This window comes from Merops nubicus, unplaced genomic scaffold (assembly GCF_000691845.1).
Source record: "Merops nubicus isolate BGI_N331 unplaced genomic scaffold, ASM69184v1 scaffold3875, whole genome shotgun sequence".
NCBI lineage: Eukaryota > Metazoa > Chordata > Aves > Coraciiformes > Meropidae > Merops > Merops nubicus.
The window spans coordinates 1,958-25,135 of record NW_008607461.1 but is presented as its reverse complement, the minus strand read 5'-3'; the positions used below and the strand labels follow the sequence as shown (position 1 = coordinate 25,135).

Sequence of the window (23,178 nt, the reverse complement as noted above, 5' to 3'; positions counted from 1 at the left end):
GGACTTTGGAGCCCTGTTGTCTTGGTGGTGGGACTTGATGATCTTGGAGGTCCCTTCCAATCTAAATGATTCTATGAACTTAACTTGCTAAATTTCAAGACCATGCAACAGGCAGGAATACAAATTGCCCTGAAAATTTGGGTTTCAGTGGTAAATAGAGCCAAACAAAACCACATAGCTGCTGCTGCTGAAGAAGCTGGAACCTCCACACCACCAATCATCCAGGCTGGTGGTACACCTCGAGCGCTGCTCCCAGTCCTTGCTGTTGGCCTCAGTCTGCGAGCAAAAGAGCTGAGGCCACATAAATTTTCTGATTGGCTGGGAAAATTTGGATACAGCCTCTTGTTGGGACATATAAATAGAAAGGAAAGTATTTTAAACCATTCACTCTGGAAGCAGAGCTCTCCAGGCGTGTGAAAACGCAGTCACAGCCGTTGTCCTCACGACTGAGACCTCCAGGGGTGAGTTAGCTCCATTTTAGCAAACATTGCTCACTGTAAACTGCTTTCTTGGTTTTTTTCTCCTCTGATTTTTGCTTTGGTTTTATGGGGAGGAGGAGGTGTGGGTTTGTTTTGTTTTGAATGAAGTGTATCCATAAGGATTTAGGAACTGATTTGTTCCCTGCCCTTGTTTGCTTTCAAACAGAACCCCTCTCCCATTGCACAGAAAACATGGAGAAGTCCTTTCTAGATATGGAAAAGGGCTGTAGTACAATTTTCTTTGAGTAATAATCTTGATTGTGTGAGAAAGAAGCAGCTAAAGCATATCAATTACCAGCCACATGCAAATTCTTTTGGAAGCCTTTTACTTAAAGATCAGCCTGCTGAGCACAGAGTTCCCAGAGCTCCTTCTGTGTTTGATGTCCTCACCTTTGATTTCACAAAGAATACAGCATTCATTAAAAGAAATGAAGACTACCTAGAACAAAGGGCTGTTTTGCTTGAGGAAGGCATTAAGAGGTTTCCTGCACCCTTTTAGCACCAGCCCTTCAGTGCCAGCACATCATTTCCTATGTTTGGGTACACAGGGATGGTGCCTGTGGAGCTGTTCACACACATGAATAAACCTCAACTCATTGCTTCTTGCTAGACCAGCCCCATTCTTCCTAAAGAATCCCATGGGAAGCCCTAGGAGTGTTTTGGAGGCTTGTTAGAGGCTTGTAGAAGGTACCAAATTGGGGGTTCTCTTCCCCCCTTCTCCTCTATAAGTGTCTTCCCTCTCTCACCAGGACTGTAGGATCAAGGGTGGCTTTGACTGGAGTCTGGAATAAAAAATATGAGGTTCCTCCAGTGGCTGCTACTTTGGAACAAGAATATAGAAACTCTGGGAGACAGAAAATGTAGTTAGTAAAAGGTAAAAGATTGTATCTTTGACTGGATCCCACATCAGGGAATAGGAATGGACTTGGTGGGTCTGTCTCAGCCCTCACTGCTTTAAGTACCCTCAAGTATCACTGGACAAAGCAGAAAACAACAACAAAATAAAATGCTGCTTCACTGCATCCTTAAAATTATCTTACATTAAAAGCTGAACAACTTTCTGGTTCCCTGAAGACAGATCCACAGTTACAGCAAAGTCCAAGGGGACCTTGCTCTTGATTAAACAACAAGGAAAATGCCCTTTCTAGGTTGTGGATTTTATCTTCTGTTCTTCTCTTTTCCAGCTGCTGCAGACCAAGTGGGTGAAAATCTGCTCAAGTCAACCTGCAAGCAAAATCAGGGGCTGTGACCCCCAGGTCCTGGGTTGGGGTGACAGCAGAAGGCTGTGCTTGAAACTTTCTGAAAATAGAAATAAACATGAAAAAAAATGTCTGAGAGGGTTTCCAAGTGGCAAGGGGCTCTGCTGTGGGCTAACTCACCTTCCTCTTCTTCAGAGGAGGGAGGAAGGTCAGAGGGGTGGACGTGGTGTGTGAGGATGGATCAGTGGGGCATGCATCCTTCATGGGGAGGATGAAAAGACAAACCAGGCCCTACAGAAACAGCAATGCCACCAACGAGCCCAGCTTTCAGGATCAGGTACCAGGGCTGCAAGACGTGCTACTTGCAAAGCTCTTTTTCCTCTTCTCTCTTCTTGATGCTATAGGAGCATCACAGCATTTTCTCTAACTGTTTCTGCTCCTGCATCTCTTGTCATTTCATTGCCATTTGTATTTATGACTTTGTCAGGCTTTTAAACCACTTCACAGGAGCAACAGTTTTCCCCTTCTTCTCTGTCTCCTGCTAGTAGGATTCTGTATTAAGATGTTTTACATCAGACCCATGCATCCTTGTGCTTAGAGCTGAAGGCTGAGGCAGAGGGGGAGGGTCCTCCCTGCTGGAGGTGCTGAGTCCTCAGTGCTCAGCAGCAGTGCTGCAGCTCCCTCACCATGAACTTCTCTGCCCTTTTTGTAGCCAAACATGAAGATTTCTTCAATAAGCCAGAAATTTCCCTTAGCTGGCATACTGAAAAATCACATTATTCAAGGGCTGCTTCCCTACAAATTGCTTTGAGTTTCTCTGGTGCTGTCACAGAGTTTGGGCTGGATTCTGCTTTTTTAATGCAGCTGAGAGAAAAAATAAAACCTGTATGAAGCTGAAACTCAAATCGTTCCTGGGGCCCAGCACCAAAACCATAAACCAACATTAGTGAAGTAACTCCTTCCTTTTCCCCAGCCTCCTGCTTCAGGATTGCCTTGGCACACCCAGGTTGCTTTCTGTCCAAGTGAAGCATTTCTTTCCATGAGTAAATCAGCTGAAGACTTTCCCAGGACAACAAGCTCTTGCTAACAGGATAGGGCTCCTCAGGCCAAGGCTACCAACATGCTACTGGGAGTCTCAAGTTCTCTAGGAGTGCTGCAGGCTCACGAGTTTCCTAACCCAACTGCAGCCTCAGAGAAGCCAGGAATCTGCTTCAGAGGGAGCTGGGCGTGCCCTGATGGCAGATTTCTTTCTTTTAAGGAACTACAGAAATCTATTTACCACATCTGTGAAAAGTGCTTAACCTGCTGGGTGCCAGCTTCTTCTCCAAGAAGCACTTTAATTTTGCTGTGAATGAAGAATCAGCATGTCCATGGAAGTCTGCAGGGGCAGGCAGCAGCCAGGCACTGCAGGGGAGGCAAAGGAATTGAGTTTGCTGTAGAAAAAATCCACTTTTCCTTATAGTGAAAGCAGAAACATTTCAGCCAAAGTCCCCAGTATTCTCCAGCTTTGACCAAGTTTGCAATCTTTGCCATGAAGCTGCCAGCAGAAAGACTCCCCACGAAGTTGCACTTGGTTAAAATCCCAGGTTTTAAGTCAATTATCATCTCATGTTTGAGGAGCAAAGGTCCCCAGCAAACCCCCCCTTCACCATGAAACCCCCAACACAAGGCTGAGCTGCCCTTGCTGACTGAGCACAGCTATTCTTTAATCTGAGTTTCTCCAAGGAGATGCTTTGACACAGGGATGTGAGATGCTCCTGCAGGTGCCTCAGGGAGGTACAGGACAAAGGCTGAAAACTTTCAGGGCTTTTTTTTTTTGGCTGTCACCCAGCAGCAAAGAAGAAAAAGCAAATACCACTTTCTATTTTAGGTTACAGAGCAACTGGGGCAAACAGGACAAGTAAATCCAGCTTTATCTTTTCAGTCTGGTAAAAAAATAACTGGCTGCAGAGGAAGGGAAAGTACCATTTGTAGCTGGCTCTGGTGAGGAAGTCAAGGGCTGGCAAATACAGTTCTAGAAGTAGTCCAGGTGAGGGGAAAGGGTGTTGGGCAAGTCATGGGAGCAACTGGGCTTTTCAGGAGAGAGCTGGTGAACGTGGGCCATGCAGAATCATGTTCCTGCACCAGTTCTGCAGGGATCCTTTTCCTTCCTCTCCCTTTTATGTTTGTACCCCAAGGTCCCAGACTCACTTCCTAAGGCTGCAACCCAAATCTGCACCATACCCTTCTATTTCCCCAGCATTAAAGGACTTTTGGAGGATTCAGGCAGAGCTTTGCCCTCTCTATGAGATAAGAGATAGGTAGCAGAAAGATTTTATGTTCCTTAAGCCTCCCCATTGAAACCTGCCTAACTCAGGCTTAGCAAGGATGTTAATAAAGGCAAAATAAACTTGAGAGGGAGCTTTCAATCAGAATTGTGCACCAGCACCACTTCAGCATCAGCTCAAACTCAAATGACATTCCTCACTGTGCCTTTTGGCTGATCAGCCAGCACAACCTGCTGATTTTCCACTGATACTGCAGCAGGAGCCACATCCACAAAGCTAATTAATCCCTGTGGCAAAGTTCCCCTTATCTCAGCCTCCTCAAGGCATCCGAAGCCTGAACAAGCAGGGAGTGCAACGTGGTTTACTTTGTGCCAGCCTGATTTTCACTGTGAAAGCCCGTGCTGCTTAATTGCCCAAGTAAATTGTTCTACAGTCCATTTTTAAATCATAATTTGATTTTGAAGGCTTAGCACGACGTCAGGCATTTTTCAGGGAGGTTCTTTGATAACATGCTGCATGCAGGACAGCCAGGAGCTGAGTGCTCAGTGTTGGCTTGTTCCCACACTGACCACATCAGACCAGCCAAGAAGAACAAAGCCAATTGTAAACTATCTAGGAAGAGGATTTACCTTTCCAGTTGCCTGCTAACCTACAGTGATGATATTGTGGCGTGACCAAGAAATAAGAGGTCCAGCTCTCATTTATCCAGTTCAACTTTTCTCATGAAGAGATAACGTTGAGGTTGTCAGGATGATAAGAGGGACCAGTCTAATGTTTGCCAGGTTTATAGACACAGGTTCCATCTACCCAAAAGCCCCAGTAACTGGCACTGAACCCTCCTCAAACACAATGCAATGTATCTTTGGAAAGGCTAAATAGCAAAGCTGGGCTTCCTCCTGAACAGCACCAGGCTTAACCCATTCCCTGCCTGTGGACACCAGCCCAACCACTCCCATTTGCCCACTGCACCCTATCTGAGTCCACCAGAAGACCTTGAAGGGACTTAGCCAGCCCAGGGGTTATTACTAACATAAAAGAGGCAGAAGAGGGAACTCACACCATTCACACTGAGGAAGAAGTCAGCATTTCCCAAGGCAACCTCCTTGCATGGCTGCACGCTGGCTCCTCTCCATCTCCTTGCCTGCTCCCCACTGCAGGGAAGGAAATGGTGCAACTGGGGCTCCCAGAGGCTGTGCAACACCAGCCCGTTGTCCCATATCCTTCTGTTAGGGTGTGCTAAGTGGCCAGTTCAGCTCTTTCACAACTGCACCTACCAACCGTTGTATGATGGGCTTCATTGCCCAACGCAGGAATCCCACCAGCTTCACCTCAGAGCTTCCTCAGGCCCAAGGGGAGAGGTCTGCACCTTCCAGCTCGCCCAGTAAAGATGGGGAATGCACTGAGAAATCTCACCTACAGTATTATAGGACAGTTTGGGTGGGAAGGGACCTTTAAAGGTCATTTAGTGCACTCCCCCAGCACCGAGCAGGGACATCCACAACTCGAGCAGGTTGCTCAGAGCCCTGGCCAACCTCACCTGGAATGGTTCTAGGGATGGAGCTTCTACCACATCTCTGGGCAACCTGGGCCAGGGTGGCACCAGCCTCATAGTGAAGAATTTCTTCCTTAGATCCAGTCTAAATCTCCTCTCTTTTAGTTTAAAACCATCATAGCTTGTCCTGTAGCAACAGGACCCGCTAAAAAGTCTGTCCCCAGCTCTCTTCTAGGCCACTTTAAGTACTGAAAGGCCCCCAGATGGTCTCCTTGGAGCCTTCTTTAGGCTGCCCCAACCCAACTCCCTCCTGCTGGGCTCCCAGCAGGCATTGCTGGGGCTCCTCTGGCCCCGCTCCAGCAGGTCCCTGGCTCTGCTGTGCTGAGGACTCCAGAGCTGCCCCAGCACTGCAGGGGGGTCTCACAGAGGGGGCAGAGGGGCAGGATCACATCAGACACTCAAACTGTCTTGTTAAGAATCCTTTGCCAAAAGTGCATTAGATACATTATTGTAGCCAATGACATTTTGACAAATTTTAGGAAGAACAGAGAAAAGACAATGCTGTTAGGATCTCCTAGGGAGAAAATATAAGAACCCATAACCAGCTATGTGCACTTTGGAGTCAGGTCTGTAACACAGAGATGGAAAAAATCCCCAAAACCAGGTAGCTTAGAACCATCTTATGAAGTCTCAAACTGCAAAACAGGACGCAGAGAAAAGCTCCTTCAGTGTCTGAGCACTGTAACACAGCTTGTGCTTCTCTCCCTACCAGCCTGGCTGGCTTCACACCCAGCTTCTCCTCTGTAGGGCTTTGTAGAGTGGATTGAGGTGCTGCAATTCCTTCCCTGGGAAAATTAGGAGCGTGTAAGTTCACAAAAGTCTGTAAAAATTGCCACCTTTTCAAGGCAGGTCTGCCCCAGGTCAGATTTATTCTTTACTGAAGGATGCCACCCAGACCACCCCCCCCTCTGACTCTCTCTGCTAAGGAAAGCTGGTACCAAACAAAGGTGATAACAGCCTGAAAAGAATATTACACAAGCTCTCCCACCTTGTAGCACCACGGGATGTTTCTGGCAAGGGTCACACAAACCCATCTCCCCCCTGTTTCACTTCAGGGCTAAGCAGCATCCCCAACTCCTGAATACCCACTGAGAGCTCTTAGCAGCACCTCATATCATTTGTAAGCCAAATTCCATTATATTGAGCAAATCAGCACCAAAAGCCCCATCAAAACCAGACTGAGGGGACATAACATTTCTCTAAGTATTTGTTTGGTGCCTACGAGTGTGAAACTCAGTTCTTGCTAGCAGGATGGGGCAGAAAGCAGCAGGGGTAAAATCAGTAAAGCCAGTTGTAAAAACCCCAGGGAGGGCTAAAAGATCGTTTAGGGGTTAAATATTTGCTGTAAAAAAAGCAGGCTGGAACATAAATGAAAATCTTCCATTGTGATTTTCAGAAAACACAACATACAGATGCTTTTAGAAGCAGGGCAGACATCTGCTACTCTGAATAAAACCTGCAGGACTTCAGAGGTTTCTGTAACTTGGGATATCAGACAGTTTATATGAAAGCATCTTTAAATTTCATATTAACTAAGACAGGTCTGTAAAGAAATCTAATGCTTTCCTGCAAGTAGTGCAGAAAAATCCAGCTGAAGCATAAAAAGAGACACTGAGGAGCCTGCTTAATATTACAAGAGCTGAAATCAAGCAGATATTAAATCAATCACTTAAAAACATGGAGGTTTTCAACTCTCTGCTAGCTAACCCATGCAATTGGTTTTCAACTGTTTGTTTCACACCTTGAAAATGTTTTAATAAGAATTGAGTTGTATGAATAAGCAGCAAAGGACAAATTTGTTATATCCACCATGGAATTTTGTCCCTCTTTTCCCTCCAACTCAATCCTCTGGACCATAGCCTTGGTTCCTGCCACTTTTGGCCTCAAAGTGCCCTTGCTTCAGGAGGGGAAAGAAAAGGTGTTAAGAAATGGTTCAACCAGAGCTTCCTGAAATGGAGGATTGTTCGTTTCTATCTGTTACTGTGTGCTAAGAGACCAATTATTTTATCCATCTTTCCCAACAACTGCTAGTTTGTAGACATCCTCAACGCCTAATATGGGAACACCACCTGCCCAGAGCTGTAATCCTTTCCTCAAGGCTGATTGGTCAAGACAAGAGACTTGGGCTTTCAAAAACCACATAAATAGTCCAGGCAGCTACTGCTCCATGTCTTTGATTTGATCAAAGAACACTGGTGGAACAGCCCCAAAATGCCTGCTCTCAGTCTGGTTGCCCTGGTCAGCTTGGTGTCCACTGGTGAGTTGAGATTGCTCTAGTGCAGTTGGTCTTGACTGGTTTCAGGCAGATACTAATGAATTAGTGAAATTTGCTCAAATACAAATAATGGTTAAGTTTTTTTCAGGCTGGTTTTAGAAGAATTATGGTACTGTGCACAGGTATAAAACATGGAATTGGGTGTGGAGAGTTCTATATTAAGGTGTTTCGAGGTTTCATGGAGGAAGGGGAACTAGTTTGACTTATTTCAACAAATTAGCATTAAAAATATTTATCTATAGCTTTGCTCTGTACCTTAAGATCTCAAGAAAAAGGGATCAAATCTCTGCAGCATGCTGCACAATGCTCTTTTACCTCCTGTTTCTGAAATTCTAAACCCCCAGGAGCTCACATCTTCCACCCAAAACACCTTATTCTGCACCGCAGCCCTTTCTGTTGTGCTGTCCTAAGAACCTGCTTGTATTTTCCCCCTTTTTCTCTTTTCCACGTGAAGTTTTTGCCAGGCAGCTGGACGCTCACCCTCCCCAGCAACAGCACAGGCACTGGGCACAGATCTGCAGTGGGAATCCCACAAACAGAATCCGGGGCTGCGACCGATACGGCTGCGGGCACTTTGGTGCTGACAGGTAAGGCAGCAGGAGCCAGGAGCAGGGGGTTTGCTGCTGCTTCCCTAGAGAAAATGTAGGAGAAAGAGATGAGTGTAACCAGGGCTGAGGCTTAGAAGGAGAGAAGAATCTTGTCTGTGTGTCCTTTGACCCATTTTTGGGGTGTTACGTGGCGATCTCACCGAAGGGCAGCAACACCACTGCTACCAGCTGGATGGGGGAAGAGGTGAGACCACTGCACGAACCAGCAGCCAGAGTGAAGGAAATGGGAAGTATTTCATGGATTTGTGCCATTTATTCTTATTGCTTATGGCACTGACACTCAGCAACAGCTTAGAGGGAGCTCAGTAGATGAACTGACAAGCTAAAGCTCTGCCAGCATCATTGTCTTTAAGCAGGCACCTCATAACAGCTTGTGCTTCCCTGAAAAATGCTTTTGTAGCAAGAATGTCTCCTGCCCTCCCCGTGTTTTCCTGTCATCTCCTCTCACCAGGCACTATAAGAAGTGCCCATCCCCATCATGCAAATTTCTGCATGCCTAAATGAGAGAATGTCAGATGTAAGACTCTTTTACACCAGCACAAATATATATATTGGGGTAGAACAAGGGTACTTTGCTGTACCAGCTTGAAATACCTGATGAACTTAGGAAGACTAAAAATATGCTAAAACTTGAAATCTCCTCCCCCTTTAAAGGTCAGAGTAATAGCAACATATTGCACTAAAAAGAGATGAACCAAACCCCATCCTTTCTTTCCCATTTCCTTGCAAAGGGCAGGTTCCAGGTCCCCTCCTGCCCTAACTGATGTATTGACACAGAACCTCAAGCCTGATGGAGGTCCCTAATGCCCAATTTCTGTCTCCAGGCACAGTGGCAAGGGGAAGCACGGGGGGGTGGACGTGATCTGCGCCGACGGAGCGACGGTGTACGCCCCCTTCAGTGGGCAGCTCTCTGGACCCATCCGCTTCTTCCACAATGGAAATGCCATCGATGATGGAGTCCAGATCAGGGGAGCAGGCAAGTCAGCAGCAGCACTCGTGAGGAGCACACGAGTGGGTATTTTATGTACCTAAGGAAGGGTTCTGGGGCTCTTCCGTTGGGGCGAAGTGTTGGTTAAATCATCTTTCACCCCTACACTGAAGCACAAGGAGGCTGCTGGGAGAAATATCAGAAGCAAGCACCAGCAGGAGGTCGAGTCCTTTCCCTGTGCTCTTCTTGGAGGAGGGAAGAAGCTGAAAAACAGGGAGCAGGAAAACAACAGCCCCAAAGAAAGAAAAAAAAAAAAGCGGAAAGAGTAAAAATAAAGTATCAGAAAATACATCCTCAATTTTGCTGAGAGGATGTTTTCCTGACCCTATTTTCCAGCTCTCTTTTATCCTCCTTTCCATAACAATGCAATTTGGGTTTCAGGATTGTCAGTAGCTCGACTACGTTTTGGTTTCATCATTCCAGCCTCCAGTAAGAGGTGCACAGGGAAGGTTTCTTGCTCGCCCCCGGAGAGGATGCAGCTGATGTTTCCTGACCTCTCTTCCCCTCCTGTCTCTTCCAGATTACTGTGTGAAGCTGGTCTGCATTCACCCCATCCGGTACCACGGCCAAATCCAGAGAGGGCAGCAGCTGGGGAGAATGCTGCCCATGCAGAAAGTGTTTCCTGGCATTGTCTCCCACATCCACGTTGAGAACTGCGACCACTCCGACCCCACTCATCTGCTCACGCCTGGTAAAAAACAACAACAAAATCCACCCCAGAATAGGTACTATAATGAATTAAAATGAAATTATTAATTAATTTCAGGTAAGAACAACAGCATCAAACAGCAATAGTCCACTCTGTCTTAGGTTCCATGACAGCAACACCTGAAAGGAAGCAAAAAAGCACTCTAAATACAGCATTACAGCCCTGCAGTGTTATGGGAAGGAGAAGCTCACCAAGTTCCAAGTTGCCTTTCTTGCCCCCCCTGACAGAACAGCAAACCTCAGCCATGACCCCAGTCAGGCATCTCTTCTCCTTGCACCCTTGCAGCTACCAGCATCTTAGCAGGCTTTGGGATGGTTCTTCCTGAAGGATGACAGGTTTTCTGGAGGAGATCTCCACCTACACACAGGGGATGTAACGCCAGAATACTCCCAAGATTAAAACACAGGAGTTACAAGCATGCAACACTTAGAAACCAAAAATTAACTCTGATGTGCTGTGTTCCTTTATTTCAGTTGTTCCACCACTCCCACAACAAGACAGAAGATGGGCAACAATATGCTCTGGGAATCCTACAAATGAGATAAGAGGCTGTGACAAGTATGGCTGCGGGTACTACGGAGCTCCAAGGTACTATACAATTGAAACATCTGGGGGTTTATCACTCCTCCAGTGAAAAAAAAAACATCAAATTCTGTTTAAGAATCATAGCTTTGAAGATTTAGGTTGGACACGAGGCAACATTTTCACCACAGGGGTAGCATAGCACCAGAACAGGCTGCCCATTTTGTTCACAAAACCTCTGTGCTTGGAGGTTTTTATGAGTCAGACCAAGCCAGGACCAACCTGACCTGGTGTTGGCAAGAGTCTTGACTCAAGAGGAAGGTTGGACTTGATGTCCTCCACAGGTACCTTACCAACCAACACTCCTGTGACTCTCCAGTTCTACTGAAAGGCTTGGAAGAAAGGCTTTTTTTTTCCTGTTTCCTCCAATTTGCAAAACTCCAACTCTAACAGATCATCATAACCCTACCTGGCATTACATCATCTACACCAAAAAGCTTTTATAGACTCTTCAGCCAACTACATCACCACTGTCTCAGCACAAGCCACCCATTCCCAGGTCTTGCAGCACACTAACTCACCTGTCTCTGGATAACATTTGGCCTGAGCAGAGACTCCTCTAACTCCCTCTTTGTTTGCAGACGCAATGGTAAAGGAAAGCACAAGGGGGTGGATGTCATCTGTGCTGATGGAGCAACTGTCTATGCTCCCTTCTCTGGAGAGCTCTCTGGACCCATTAAGTTCTTCCACAATGGAAATGCCATTGATGATGGAGTCCAAATCAGAGGACCAGGTAAACAGCTGGTTTTTTATTTAATATTTCTTTGTCTTGAGGTGGTATGAGCTGTATCTATCACCTTGCAGATAGCCAAGTCATTAAGCAAGGGACATGTTTTGAAATGTTGCATCCTCTCTCTATTTACATGTAGAACTTTTTTGCTCCTCTGTTAGAATGCAATTAATTGAGTTCTGTAGACACCTTCAAGCTCTTCTCTTTCCTAAAGCAGCAATTCCTACCTTCTCCCTGCCTCCTGCTTCCCTCCTCTGCCAAGCCAACAACTCCAACCACTCACTCTGCTTTTTATGACCATAGTGTCTTTGCTCTTTTGGTATTTCCACTATTGGCATCTCAGTGGAAAGGCCAAAACAGGATTAATTTTTCTGAAATGGTACAGAAAAAACAAACGCTTCAGCGATCACCTGATGTTTTCCCTCCTCTTGTTTTCATCAGGCTCCTGTGTAAAACTACTCTGCATCCATCCCATCAAATACCAGGGCAGAATTTCTAAGGGACAAGTCCTTGGGAGAATGCTGCCAATGCAGAGGGTATTTCCTGGGATCACATCTCACATTCACGTCGAGAACTGCGATCACTCGGATCCTACCAGCAGCCTGGAAAGGGGGAAAGGGCAAAGAGAGTGAAGTGGAAATGTAGTAAAGCCCAAATAAATTCACCTCAGCATCCAAAAAGCTGTTTTTCCTTCTCCTGCACAACAATCTGCATCACTACTGGCTCAATACTTCAAGCTTTAAATAATATTGCAAGGTGTTAATGTTAATATAAGTTCCAGGTACTGCTTAGATACTATTTAAGTACTTGTAATTGTTGCAATCATATCTTAGGCTGAGGAACTTTACTACAAACAAGATTACTTTAGATTTTGAAAGCACCTGCACTAAGGAAAACTAGAGGGAAATTTATTAAACCACTCCCCAAGGCATAACAGATGCTGTTTGGAGTTGTCCTACTAGAACAGCTGGTTTCAAGGAAAGAAGATTTGAGTTTTTGCTGGACTTTGCATTTACAATTGGGAAGTAAGCAATGACTTAAGCTTTCTGAGCATGAAAACCCAGCATGAGAAGCTCACCCCCTCATGTGGCAGGCAGGGCACATTACTGTTAGTTCCTCAGGGTAACAGTGAAGTTTTTAGTGACCCCACAAACCCCCTCAGCAGATCAGGGGGAAATTCTGAGTGTTTCAGTTACTCTAACAAACTGTATCATTGCCTCACATGCTTTAGAGAAGATGGGGTTTTAGGAAGCCTTTTCAGGGCAGTAATTCCAAAAAAAGTCAGTAAAATAGATAAAACTTGCCTCAGCTGGGACAAGGCAGAGCTCTGAAGAACCAGCTACTGGAGGGTAGGAGGAAATATGGGCAGCAGCAGCAATCTCCAGGTTCTTCTGAGGTGTATTCAAGAGCTGCTTCAGAAGGAAAAGAATTAATGCAGGGCTCTGTCTTGACACTCCTCCCCAAAGCATAACACATCTACCACAGCACCAACACAGGACACTCAACAAATCTACACCCCCACTATGAAATTAAACATGAACCTCAGGTCAGAAGTTACCTTTCAATTAAAATCAGCTTCCTACACTACCAGTGTAGAATCAGCATTTCACATTGAGATTAAAGTATCAGTTTTCTTGGCATTTAGCTATAAAAACAAGGATCAATTGGTCTTAAGATCTAATAGCAGAGTGAATGCACAAAAAAAAAAGCATTAAAAATCACATTAATAAATGCAGGCTCATTTTTCTAGAAGCTTAGAACCAGAGGAAGCTCATACTCATGGCTTCCCAGAAAAGCTGTTTCAGTAACAGGGACAGAGAAAGGGACAATAGTCAAAGAATTATTTTAACATTTTCCTCCTGAACTGTATTTGTGTATATTTGTTTCCTTCTGAACCACATTTCTATATAATGCTGGTGTTTAGTACTCCATTGAGTACTGTTTCATTGACTAGAGAGACTTTAGGACTTAGCAGCCATCTACAAGACTTGCCCACGTTCCATTTTACAGCTTCAGCAAGACAAAAATCCTCCAGTTTGAGGCATGAACATGAAATCACAATGACTAATTTGCTATAATCCAAGGGTTAAACATTTCTACTGCCTCTCCCCAGGCTTGCCAAGTATGTGGTTGCTAACCAGATTCCTGCCTAACAGGAGGACATGGTGCAACAGATGGAGAAGAGTCTAATGTCAATGCACATATTAGATCTTTTATTATGTTTACATTTAAAGCAAACCACAAATCTTAAACCAAATACTGTTTAGAAATATTTCAGTCTTTTCTTTAAAAGATAATTACAATCTTCTTGGTTAGGGAAGCAAGTGCTTGGGTAACAGGTAGTAGGAACCAGAGTCAGATGCTTCTCAACTGCAACAGGCAGCAACACGTTGCTGATCCAGACAGGCATCCTGTCTTAAATCCTTCAGCTTGCAACTGGGAACAAGTCTGTGCAGGATAATGGTGCCTTAACCCTTCAGCTGTTACCTCTGCAGTAGTCTAAGTGTGGGAGAAACTGGTATTTTATCTGCTGTGACAAATACCATCAGCAAATCAAATGTGATTTCTCATTGCAAATAGGAAAACAGAACAACTATGCCATGAAAAGAACTACAGCAAAATTTGTACACAATGCATTTCAGCTCACAGTGTGCAAAATGTCAACACAAAAATACAGAGAACTCACCACTCCTTTCCCCCTTTCAGAAAAACAAAGATATAAAAGAAAATCAACAGTAAAGAGCAGCAAGTCCTGAATTCAAAACTTCAGGGTCACCTCCAGCAAACCTTGGTCTAGAAATCAGGGTTTACAGCACAGCTCTGTGGGATCCAGGCAAGGTTACCAGGGGCCATTCTGGCCTCTAACTGGCAAAGAATTCATTTTTTAAGTGCTCCAAGTCCTTGAGAAAAGTGATCAAGGCCAGCTGTATTCCACTTTATCCTTCCTTCTCACTAGTCACATTTATGAGATCTTTATCTCCTAATAACAAAAGCCTGGAACAGCATTCAGACATCAATCTGTGCAATCAAAGACCCAAATTCTCCCAAATCCAGATGCTATTCCTCATACTCTGGCAGTTGCCAATGAGCTTTGACATTCATCTCAAGAATCAACTGAGAATCAACCTTTTAAATTCATTCATTTTCACAAGGCCTCTTTCCCAGCCATTTAATGCAGAAGACAGAAAAGTAACATGCTGTACAACACAATCTCTACAGTTAATCTGACAAAATTAAAGTGCAATTTAAAACTGGAAAGGGTTTTTTTTGTATGCTTGAGCTTATTTAACAACTTTTTAATATACTGGCACAAGTTTAAGCTAAATTATATTTGTGTAACCTGGGCTAGTGTTAAGTGTTTCAATGTACAAGCTTTTATGTTTATAACATGAATATTTTGAAAAATAGCTGCATAAAACATCAAGACAAGTAATACTGAACTCCAAGCTGTATCCAGCTTCCCATAAAGACAGATTTGCTAATGTAAAGGAGTTTTAGTCCTCTTCTGACTATGTCAGAAAGACTAAACAAAGACAGGATAAAAAACCCCAAAACTTTTAATATCAAAGGAAAATTTAAACTGAAGCTCAGAGAAGCCCAAGTTCATTGAAGTTCGAAGCACCTGTAAACCACAGACATACTTTCAGAAGTGTTAATTACATGTCATCTATTTTCAATATTCCATTAAGATCCCAGAATGTTCTGTTGTTCCTCTACCAGAGGTCCACAAGGTAGAAAAACTCAAATCTGGAAATAAGGGTTCAGATTTCATTTTTGAGTTCTGTATTTGCATAGAAAGCAACACCCTGATTCTACCATTTTTTGTCTGCAAAAAGCAGAGAGTTTACCACGTTGGCATCATATCAGGAAACCACATCCTTCCAAGATGCTTGGAGACTTCCAAATGAAGTCGATCTAAGCTGTAGTCATTATCTGGAATCAGCACCTCCTCCATTATAGACAGCTGGGTGAGCCTGCCCCCGCACATCTTCACAAACTCAATGAAACCTCTGCAAGTCACTTCACATTCACCAAGACCCATGGCTGTGAGGTTTTTGCAGCGTTCTGCAATGCAGATGAGCTCATCATCCAGAGGCTGAAGGCCATTGGCACACACCACCAGCTCGATGAGCCTGGGGCAGTTCAGGCCGATACGACCCAGCATCGCCTTGCTGACCGCGCGGCCGAAGTAAAGGTGTGTAACGGGGGTTTCCTCCCTGAAGAAAGCATCAAATTCTTCTTCATATAAGAAAAAATACATCACGATGTTGACTTTGGGGGAGTGCTTAACGAGAGCATCCCAGCTTTGCTTTTTGATGGTGTGGAACTCCACCTGGCCTGGGTTTTCACTCACGACGTCGATGCGGAGGTGCTCAAGGTCGACATGTTTCTCACTCGACAGAGCCAGCAGCAGCTCGTCACTCAGGATGTAGTAGTTCAAAGCCAGCTCCTTAAGTCCATGACACTGGTCAGCAACACAGAGGATTCCTTAGGAATAAAAAAAAATTTACTCTGTAAAATAAAACGTGGCTCCAAGCCCAGTTGTTTGCTGTAAAGCTCAAGCACTAGTTCTGTTGGCTTCTGTATTCACGTCTACACTCAAAACTCATTAAACATCATAAAGTTCTAGATATCTGCAGCCTTTTATGGGTTTTGGCCATAAACATTTATCAGTAAAAAAACAACTCTGATTAGTCACATTCATCTTGGCTCTGTGTATTTTTCTTCCTCCTTCCCCGTGCACAATCTCCTCCACTTTGAAGCAGCAAGTGAAATCAGGTCAGAAGCAGCACAAGTTGCCACTGTGCCCTTCCCTAATCCTCCTTCCTGCAGCATTCAGCTATGCATTCTATTTAAGGGACCACCAGCAGCCTAGTTTAAGAGCTGGGCTAAAACAGATCCTTTCTTGAATTAAGACAAACAACATAACTGCTCATCATCAGCTGGAATACAAAGTACACAGATTAAATCCCCTTCTGGAGGCTCTGGGAAAGAATATAAAAGACCAGATGAGGATTCCGTTCCCTAGCACCAAGGTTTCAGGAGAAAGGTAAATGAGAAGGGACCCAAAAGCCCTGGGGGCTTTTCTGGCAAGCCTGTTTTGGAAGGGAGTGAGTCTGAGCCCTTCATCAACCAATTCTAAAATGAACAAGTTCATGCTACCAGATCTGGACACATGAGGGCACCACAAAAACTCAGAGTCTGAGTCTTCCACTGCTGGTTTATTTGTATATACTCTATGGGCTTTTTTTATTATAACCTCCAAACACTTTTGCTCAGCAAGCAACACTCCTAACACCTTGCAAACCAGTTACTGACAACTCCTATCACCTCCTCTGTCTACAGTACAGTACTACAAGTTTTATGAATAACTTGTTTCAAACTCGTATTGTTTTGTACTTTACTACTACATTTTTTTATATATATTCAACTACTCACCAGCAGGTGACACGTGAGGGCAGCTGCTCATTTTTAGCAGTTTTAGAGTATCACTGTTGTTAGCAACAAGCACCTTCAAGGAAGGATCATCCAGTGGGGTGTCATCTACCTTGATTGATGATAACGACTTGGAGTTCACAAAAACTACAGTCAGGGCTGAAGCAAAATGAGCCTGTTTGGAGAAATGGAAGGAGGGGAAGAACAATGAAATGTTATTATTTCTTGTGTAAGAAAGGGAACTGGTTTTATTTTCCAGAAAGTACCTCTGCTGTGACCTAAACAGTCAAAGCAAAAAAACCCTCCCTAGTATTTTAATAGCACGTTGCAGCACATGATCATTGTATCTGTTTATCTAGAAATGAGGAAACTCAAGCCTCCTAAAGTATTCCCCATCTCCACACCATGAAGTATCAACACTACTAAATTTAATAAATGGAATCAATGTTTAACTTGTACAAATGGATGTCACAAATGAAAGATATGTCAACAAATTCAGACTGTTCCATAAAAACTACCATCAGCTGAGAAACAACACAGTTACAAAGCTAAAGCAGTTTAAATCCCTCTAGTTAGAGTTTGTAAAACATTACCTTGGAGACATTCATGAAGCTTGGTTTTGCTGTAGAAATCAAACCCAGTGTCTTGATGGAACAGTTCACCAGCTGAGAAAGGATGTCACAGGCTGCTTCTGCTGACTCAGTGCTGCTATCAACCTATAAAAGCAATTTAAAAGTCACAAAGTCATTCTGTATTATTATTTAGAAAACTGGATCATGGATCCCCAGGAGTGCAAGGTCCACACCCACTCAGCAGTGCTGCACTTCCCACAGGGACAAAGCACAACGTGAGTTAGAACTTGCAAGACAAGAAAGAGTTCAGGAAAGTTATTATTGGAATATTTTCTTGAATGTAGGCCTTCTCTTCAAACAACCTCATGCCTTCCTGAACAACAGTAATTAGTTCTGGTGTTCAGAGAGTGGTATATATGCAGCTTTTTAAAAAATGCTAGTTCTAGACTTCTAGAGCTAAAAAAAGAGTCTTGATAAAGCCTAGATATAGCCCAGCAAACTAGTCCATTTTACCTGCAAGGACAACACCTTTGCATCTTGAATAATTAACTGATTCTCAATTCATCTATAAGCCTGATGACTAATTTTGGACATATCACTATTTCAACTCACCTCTGTAGTGGCTGAGAGGATAAAAGAGTAGCTGAAAAAGCACAACAGTCACATTAATACCTTATAATGCCAATTAATTACATTTAGTTCTATGAAGTGCAGAAGTTATGGTATTTAACAACTAATTATCCATGAACTGTTGTGAAATAAAATCACAATGTCTCCAAATGTAAAACTGTGAGCAGAGCTGAGAAAGAAGCTTCTCATTTTCATCCTAGCTTTAATATCAATCCTTCTGTCTGCTTTTCCTTCACATCTTAAAACTATGACCTCTTCCAAGGAGAACTGACTGAAAAAAAGGGAACAAAGCACCTCTAATTCCTATCATGATCTTCTTAGACAGAGTGAACTCCATCAGGCAATCAAATGACAGAATCTGCATCCATGCAATCCTGAGACTACAACACAGACTTCATTTAAATCAAGTTTACTGTTTCTTAATCATGTCCCCATGTGTCAATGACCTGAAAATACAGGCACAGTGTCTTCCTCCCTCACTCAAGACTTACTCAAAGCAGGGTTCTAAACTTTCAAGACATTATTCACTGCATAGTTCTCTTTTGCAAGTAAATTACACACAAGACAAATTTATTTCCTCAATTCCATGTCTAAGAAGGACTTATCTGCACAATAATCTGCTGAGTATTCAGGCTGCCACTAAGAGTGCTTCACAAAACTACAGATTCTGTATGTTCTGAAACTTGTATATTCTGAAACTGTACTGCATGACATCAGCCTTTGAGATTAGTGTAGAAAATTGAAGGAAACCATGAGCACACGAGGAAATAAACTGCTGCAGCAGTTATATTTTTAAACCTAAGACTTGCCCCAGGTACAAGCCTTGAGCCAAGTGACACAGAAAAGCTGCAGACATGATGCACAGTGACGTGACAGAACAAGCTCCCATTCATCCCAGACTTACCTTGAAGCTGACGTACTGCAGATGATCCGCGTGCCTCTTGATAATCTGCTGAATGAGATCAGGATGGGTAGACTTTAAGTAAGAAGTAGCTGGCTGGTTCAGTTCAAACTCAAATCTCCTCCAGAGATCTGGGATGTGAAAAATTTCATTCCACCTTCGACAGACAGAAGATGCCCTGGCTCTGTCTATTAAGGGTAGGAACTGAAAGATACGCAGAACAACGTGGTGTGGAAGGTTTCCCCAGTCCACTGAGGTGTGCAGGACAGATTCACCAAACACTGAGCCATAGGAACAAGTTTTCTGTTTTTTGCTTTCCTGGGATGTTTGAGGAGCTTCATTTTCAAGCCCAGTTCTCTGCCTAGCTCTCTTCATCATGAAAGCTTCGGGTAGTGCCACGAGTTGATGTATTCAAACTGCAGCTGCCCAAAAGGTTTCACGTGCAGTAGGTCTCTGGAAAAACACAGATTAGGGAAGGAAAGGAGAAAGAAGAAACAAGTGAGTAAAATTTAAATACAGCATGTTACTATGAAAAAAGATGTATCCCCATGTCAACAGTCAGTGCAGACAGCAGCAAGGACTTTCTCAATACCTTTTGTTTTGTACAACATGATTTGAATCTGGAGAACCTGGGTTTATTAATTTACCAAGTGTAGTTTCATCTGTTAGTACTTTAGTACTATAGTATATAAAGCACTTTGTAGTGGGGAAAAAAAGCAGCTGAGTTGAGCAGTAGCAAACTGCACCTGTTTACATTTAAATTCAGCAGAAACTATGTGATTTCTAGAATTTTATCAGCTACAGAACTCATTTCAAGCCCTCTTAAAACACTGTGTTCAGGTGGGGCACATTCAAAAGCTTTGTCCACCTGCTTTGCTTTGTGGTTTTTCTTTTTGTAATCATTCCAGGCAGGGTAAAAAGTGTTTGTACAACTAAAACAACTTCAGAGGCCACTTATCAGAACAGGGCAAAGTAAGTAAGGTTCACGTGCTGTTTGTCAGCAGGAGGAAGGACAGTGACCCTGGAATACAGCAAATCTGCTTTCCTGAGGAATGTTTGCCACAAGAGCCAGGGCTCAGAGAAGGGCAGCCCAAGAGCTCTGCTTTCACATGTCACAGCAGTGCAATGCACTCAAGTCCATTCTAGACTGAATTTTGTTATTCCATTTTCAACTGCCTTATCTGTTTCAAATGTCACTTCATTTCACAGTGGGATGAGGCCACTTCTCAAAGGTCCTGCTAATGAGATGTTCAGCCAGACCTTCTCTCTTCCCAGCCCAGCCTGAAGCTAAATTTTCAAAGCAATCATGCATTCTTCAAGAACAAACAGAATATGTTATCTATTTTTACTGAAAAATCTCCCATGGCAATCCCCACACTGTGCTTTTTATGGAACAAAAATTTTCCACAGTATCTTCTTCATGGGGAGGGTGGTGTGAAATCCCAAAATCCAGAGCCAGCTACCAGACTATCCTGTCAAAACCTTACCTGGCTTTTTCCCCAACTTATAAAACCTGACCTGCATGGCTGATGAGGTGTCTGACACACAAACATAACTCCATTTTCATGAAAAGAAAGCAAGTGTATGCTTTGAGAAGTGGAAAAGAACATGGCTAATTAACCAAGAGCTGTTCCTAGAACCAGCTTCTCCTGACAGTCTCAACCATCAAAGAATCTATTCCAGTAGTAATTAGAAATCTTCAGTCTCTTTAATGTTTCATTTATGAGAGTGATAGGTAACATATGCAGTAGTCAAACTAGCAACTCTTTAAATGATATTGAACAGACCCATGTGCTTTATGTTAAGAAAGGCAACAAGTCAAAAAGCATGAAGGACAAACAGGAAAAGGGCATTCCCCTAAAGCACAGGTCAGGCTGCAGAGCAGCTGCAGCACTTCCAAATATTTACTGTGACAACAGGAATATTTAAACTGTGAACAGCATATATTGTAAAACACATCTCAAGTTCACTAAATGATAGTCCCACGTGATATAATCTAGGTAGCACTCAATGAGAGGTTTACATGCACACATACCTCCAAAGAATGTGGAAGTTCCTGTCAAGTTACCAGCACCTTTCTGGTAGCTGAACATCCATCCCACTGTTGAGTCATCCTGTATGTGTGCATGGATTCCTTAACCAGAAGGCAGGGATGGGTCCCAGAAGATGAACTGACCTGTGAAGCCACCGACCACATTAAAACTGTTCTGCAATGTCTGGGAGACCCACTGGAGAGGCTAAAATCAGCTCTGGAACAAAGACTGGGATGAACAGTACACACTGCACTGCAGGGCAGGCGTGGAAGGAAAACAATGGAACGTGGAAGCAAATTCATTTTACCACACTTTACCCCAAAAATATCATTAACAGGAAGGTCTAAGTGTTGGCACAAATCTAGTTTTATCCATTATCTACAATTTTTGTCACATCAGTACTTGTGCAACAGATACACCTCTGGATTCTTAAATATTACCTAAAGAAATTACAAAACTGAATAAGAAATGTTGGGGTTTTTTTCAGCTTACTGCATACCAAAACCACATGAATCAAAATAGTTAAAAATACAATATCTAGTATTTTAAAATTTAAGGGCTCTTGGGTTTAAAAGTTTCCTACTTTTACCCCAAAAGTATGCTTACTGCATCACAATAATCTTGACAGTCAACTGTGGAATGCTTTGGGCTGGAAGGGACCTACCTTCAAGGTCATCTTGCTCCATCCCTCCCTGTCATGGGCAAGGACACCTCCCACTAGTCCAAGTTCCTCAAACCCCCATCCAACCTGGTCTTGAACACCTCCAGGGAAGGAACATATAAGATGCTCATGAATTTTTGTGTTTCACCAGTAATAACATCTTTAGAAACCTTCTAATGCTGAACTTTGTTTTGCTTTAAAAGATGGGAGACATGAGGCTTTAGATTCTCCCAGGTCCTATCAACATCTTTTGGCAAACTAGCCAATTAATACCAGCTACCTAGTTGTAAAGCTGAACAGTGGTGTGGTGCATATGCTCACTCTGAACACAGCAAGAGAAGCAGCCCCAACTCCTACACAAAATCAAACCCAAGTACTGAAATCTGTGCAAGTAATGCTGCTGCTCAGCTCACACACCAGAAAATTTAAGAGCTGTGTAGTCAAGCTGGTCTATAATTAGACTGCTGATATACATTAGTAACTCTGTTAGTAAATGGCATCTGAAGGAGTCTGTGATTTATGGTGGCCTTTTACAGCACAGACAGTGTCCAAATATTACATGTTCTCCTGTGACTGTGCCTTTGCTACCTCTGCACAGTAAAAATTCATTTGCAGAAGTGCTGTCACTTTCTAAACACAGAGAAGGCAGTTTTATAACAACACATGTAAAAACAATACATAAATAATATTACAGCAGAGTGCAAACCACTGAGACCCAACTTGAAGATTCAACACAGAAGTGTAATTAAGTTTATAAACTGCACAAGGTATTTTGAAGCAGTGTCTTACCTAAAGAATGCTCCCAAGTTACAATAGGCAATAAATGAATGAACTGAGGCAGCTGCAGCCATGGGGCACTCACAAGCATCTGTCTGCTTTCCCCTCCTGTCCAGATAAAATATCACAAAAACCTTTATTAGTTTTGAAAAAAATAAAACCCTTGTATTACACCCCATGCTAAAATGATAGGAAAATATGATGACATCCACATATCCATTTTCTGGCTTTAGTGAAGGAGCCTGAGAGCATCATAACCCAAGTTAACTTATCCCACATGGCAAACACTGTGCCACCAGCAGAAGCATGAGGTCAGATGAAGTATAAAACTGATGGGAAATAAGTGTTGCAACTGCATTTACACTGCCCTGGCCAACAATGTAAACAGCAAGTTATTCAATATTTGCATTATCATCACCATTAGTGGTGAAGTTTGGTAAGCAACACGGTCTATAACTAGTAATGTAAACTAAGAGGAAAACATAGGGGGGGAAAAAAAACCTGAAGTGTTTTTTCCTGCTTTCTCCCTTTCTTGGCAAGGCTGCTGCTGGCCTGGGGAGCTACAAGACAGCTGATCAAAACAGAGGCCACATGGCAGAGCCTCCTCCCACCCAACCTGCAACTGCCTCAAGTCCCCACCCGGCACAGCCCTGGGTGCACCTCACATGGCAAGGAGCAAGGCAGGAGCTGTGCTCCATCAACACCACCACCCAGCCTGCAGCCTCCTCCCTCTTTACGAGCTCCCACAAAGCAGCAGACAGGCTGTGCAACCTGTTTTA

At 43.5% G+C, this 23,178-nt stretch overlaps 2 protein-coding genes across 3 annotated transcripts; one reads left to right on the top strand and one right to left on the bottom strand.

Annotated features, from left to right (window-relative positions):
• Positions 1-7,672: 7,672 nt before the first annotated feature.
• LECT2 (leukocyte cell-derived chemotaxin 2) lies at positions 7,673-12,021 on the top strand. 2 transcript variants are annotated; one of them, XM_008939929.1, is made up of 8 exons: positions 7,709-7,754; positions 8,227-8,359; positions 9,205-9,356; positions 9,889-10,059; positions 10,273-10,281; positions 10,551-10,665; positions 11,241-11,392; positions 11,831-12,021. In XM_008939929.1, the coding sequence occupies exons 1-8, from the start codon at positions 7,709-7,711 to the stop codon at positions 12,019-12,021; spliced, it is 969 nt and encodes a 322-aa protein (XP_008938177.1). The 2 variants fall into 2 exon arrangements, with proteins under 2 accessions (XP_008938178.1, XP_008938177.1); XM_008939930.1 differs by lacking the exon at positions 10,273-10,281 and having other exon boundaries at positions 7,673-7,754.
• Positions 12,022-15,233: 3,212 nt separating this feature from the next.
• Positions 15,234-22,509, bottom strand: LOC103772593 (F-box/LRR-repeat protein 21-like). The gene is made up of 6 exons (XM_008939928.1): positions 22,412-22,509; positions 20,964-21,104; positions 18,932-19,381; positions 17,419-17,541; positions 16,829-17,000; positions 15,234-15,877 (listed from the first exon to the last, which is right to left on the bottom strand). The coding sequence occupies exons 3-6, from the start codon at positions 19,304-19,306 to the stop codon at positions 15,234-15,236; spliced, it is 1,314 nt and encodes a 437-aa protein (XP_008938176.1). The 5' UTR covers positions 19,307-19,381; positions 20,964-21,104; positions 22,412-22,509.
• Positions 22,510-23,178: the final 669 nt, after the last annotated feature.

Excerpts from the sequence above, each read along its gene's own strand:
- LOC103772593 (XM_008939928.1), bottom strand. The coding sequence starts at position 19,306 with ATGATGAAGAGAGCTAGGCAGAGAACTGGGCTTGAAAATGAAGCTCCT. Across the intron at positions 17,542-18,931 it reads TGCAGTACGTCAGCTTCAAG|GTTGATAGCAGCACTGAGTC; the intron begins GTAAGTCTGGGA and ends TTGCTTTTATAG. Across the intron at positions 17,001-17,418 it reads GCTTCATGAATGTCTCCAAG|GCTCATTTTGCTTCAGCCCT; the intron begins GTAATGTTTTAC and ends TTCTCCAAACAG.
- LECT2 (XM_008939929.1), top strand. The coding sequence starts at position 7,709 with ATGCCTGCTCTCAGTCTGGTTGCCCTGGTCAGCTTGGTGTCCACTG. Across the intron at positions 10,666-11,240 it reads GGGTACTACGGAGCTCCAAG|ACGCAATGGTAAAGGAAAGC; the intron begins GTACTATACAAT and ends CTTTGTTTGCAG. Across the intron at positions 11,393-11,830 it reads AGTCCAAATCAGAGGACCAG|GCTCCTGTGTAAAACTACTC; the intron begins GTAAACAGCTGG and ends TGTTTTCATCAG.